We start from the raw sequence: 2,875 nt of genomic DNA on the forward strand, positions 1-2,875 counted from the left end.
TCATCTTTGTAAGTGGGAGAACTTGCACTATTGATGGCTGACTAAATACTTTTTTGCCCCACTGTACATCGGAGGCGCCCTCGATTTTACTTTGTAAAAAAGACCTAAATTACATCTTTCCCTCATTTAAAATATTAAACATACAAAAATATAATGTGTTAAAAGTTAATAATGGATTTCCTGAGAAAATTCATGCCTTAAAATCCTTTCTGTTTTGTCAGTCGTCTCTGCCCAATCTGAACCGGAAATGTGATCCTACGCTACTTCCGGGAGCTAACTTTTTCGGCTCTGGGTTTAAACATAAATCTGGTCTTATTGAGTTTTCTTTTTCCTTTCATGTTAACATTATGGTATACAGTGCGTAATCTAAAGAAAGAAACAACTAAAATGCAGATAAACATGGTTTAATCATATTTTGCCGAACTGCTCTGAGCATGCCTGATGACGTCCAAAAAGCAGTTAAACGGAGAAAATCTTAGAAGCATCAAATTGTCTCAGAAAAGTCATTAGGCATTTTTTTAAAGATGTGTATTAGCATTCTTTAGTGAGTTAAGGATAGAAATAAGTAAGGTTTATGGTTTATGGAAACCTGAATGAGTATCTGCTTGCACTTTAGCAAATGAGCCGATGGTACGGATTGTCCTTTCGGGATGGATTGTGCAGTGACGAGCTTCTACTGACGAGCTTCTATTGAACGTCGTCAGCTCTTTATTTCAGCTCTGCAGGCATTGAGCCCAGTCTCTTCATCAGTTCAGCAGCTTTAATGTGGCAAATAAATGCCAAAATGTGTGATTTCGGGACATTTGTTCTGTGTGGTGCCTGCTGCTTGCATGTTCTTATGCTAAAGGAAAATTAGCCCCTTATTGTTTCATTTCCAACTTTGACTTCCCGCTCTAGATGTTAGGAAATCCAAAGAATCCACAGAAAAGCTGTTCCTTTTTATGAGCTGCATGGTTCAAAGCCCTGGGGAAAAAGTAGGGACTTATAATATGGAAAATACGGTAATTACTGTTTTATATTAAACGTTTTGTTTAGCATGCAGGTTATATTAGAAAATATATGTGTGTATATACGTATGTATATGTGTGTGTGTGTATATATATATATGCTTTTGTTTTTAATAAATTTTTACACCGTCTGAAAAAAAAAAGAAACAAACAAAATATACATACATACATATGTGTATGTATGTATATATGTGTATGAATGAATTATATATATATGTATGTATGTAGGTACATGTATGTATGTATCTATATATGTATCTGCATATGTATGTATGTATGTATATATATATATATATATATATATATACACACATGATCCTTCCGTTTTGACCGGATTAAGGAAATAACATTTAAAAAACATCATTTATAATAATTTTACAAGAAATAATATATCAGTTTTATGTCTTGAAGGTTTTAAGGAGTCATCAGAGAGGCGGTTTTCTCTGCCTCCTGGTGATGCTGTGGTGTAAATACTAGTGTTTTCCCACAGGGAACTGTAATTAGGAGAACTCAGTGTAGTTACATTTTCATAGTTTTTTATTTTTATTCCACTCTCCGGGTTAATTCTCTCTACAGAAATGGGAACAAGCAGTTTTTTTTTCTTTTTTTTTTTAATCAGTCCCATTAATTGATTCTCATCTGTGTTATCTTTATAATAACTAAATGTTGTTTTTCTTCATATTTCCAGTGTGTTACTGGAGATGCAGAACCGACTGCGGGATTTTAATTCTTTCTCGGCCGGCTTACTAGCAGACTTGGAAACGAGCGAGCAGCAGCAGAATAAGGTAAAAGACTCAGCCGTGCTCTTCTACATGAAGCTCCAACACTGTCTCCTTAACTAGGAACAAGCAGCACACGTGCTCTCTGATAGTGAATAGTTGGGCATTGTGTTGGTGGTGTTTTGGGTCCCTGAAGATGTTTTGTCTGGTGTTTCCTCCGCAGGCAGTGGACAGGATCCTCAACTCTCCACAGTTTGGTCGAGCTGAGCAGCAACCTGAAATCACACCCAGGGACAAGGACCAGATGGTCTCCAGGTGTTTTTAAGTTTCTGCTTGTTTCATGACATCAGCCGGACCGCTTGGTGCTGTTTGGATCAAGCCCTGTTGAGTTAGGACTCGGTCTAGTTCCTGGAAATGACCTCAAACCCAGATGTTACCATCTGCTCCCCTTGTGCCTTTGGTTAGGCAGTTTCATCTGTAGAAAACGTTCATGGCCGTTGTTTGAACCTTTATTTTGCTGGTTTATCAATTCAAATGAAATAGAATTAGATAAAAGCAGCTCATCTAGAGCTAAATGATGTTTAAGGCTGGAAATTTAGCAAAATAGAGGAAAACAAGCAACACTAAATCCAAAGAGCAGAGCGTAAAACGTGAAGCTTGGCAAGCTAATCTAATTAAAACAGATCAGCTGCAAAAAATTAACCTACAAAAAATTTGACTGCAAATGTGTTGACCTTTTGATAAACTCAAGCCAAAGCAATCTGCACTAGATGCAGTCAAGCAGCTTCTAGCCAAGGAAATTACCTCATTTGGTCGGAATACAAAAAACAAAAAAGGTTTGCCACCGGCAGCTTCTTCCGGATCAAACCACCAGCCTTGGCAGACAGCGGTGCCGCACTAGCTGTGATCGGCTCAGTTATTTTCCCCAGTCCGATTAGATCAGGGATGTCAAACTGGTTCCAGAAAGGGCCGTGTGGCTGCAGGTTTTCTTTCCAACCACTATCTTTGACACCCCTGTATTAAATGAAAAATTCTAATTGTTGTCTATTAGTAGCTAGCTGACGTTTTTTAATCATATCTATTTAACAAGAAAACCTCATCAGCTTCATTTAGCCTGGTAAGGTAATTTCATTGGCTAGATGCTGCTGG

General features: G+C 37.7%; 1 protein-coding gene across 1 annotated transcript in view; it reads left to right on the forward strand.

Moving 5' to 3' along the window:
* ikbke (inhibitor of kappa light polypeptide gene enhancer in B-cells, kinase epsilon) overlaps window positions 1-2,381 on the forward strand; it is a 30,661-nt gene extending 28,280 nt beyond the window's left edge. The window contains exons 17-18 of the mRNA XM_015372436.1: window positions 1,696-1,792; window positions 1,950-2,381. Coding sequence (XP_015227922.1) covers window positions 1,696-1,792; window positions 1,950-2,051 — 199 coding nt within the window. The 3' untranslated portion in view covers window positions 2,052-2,381. The remainder of the gene's footprint in view (window positions 1-1,695; window positions 1,793-1,949) is intronic.
* The last annotated feature ends 494 nt before the right edge of the window (window positions 2,382-2,875 follow it).

The sequence above is a fragment of the Cyprinodon variegatus genome, unplaced genomic scaffold (assembly GCF_000732505.1).
Source record: "Cyprinodon variegatus isolate N-32 unplaced genomic scaffold, C_variegatus-1.0 Scaffold72, whole genome shotgun sequence".
Taxonomy (NCBI): domain Eukaryota; kingdom Metazoa; phylum Chordata; class Actinopteri; order Cyprinodontiformes; family Cyprinodontidae; genus Cyprinodon; species Cyprinodon variegatus.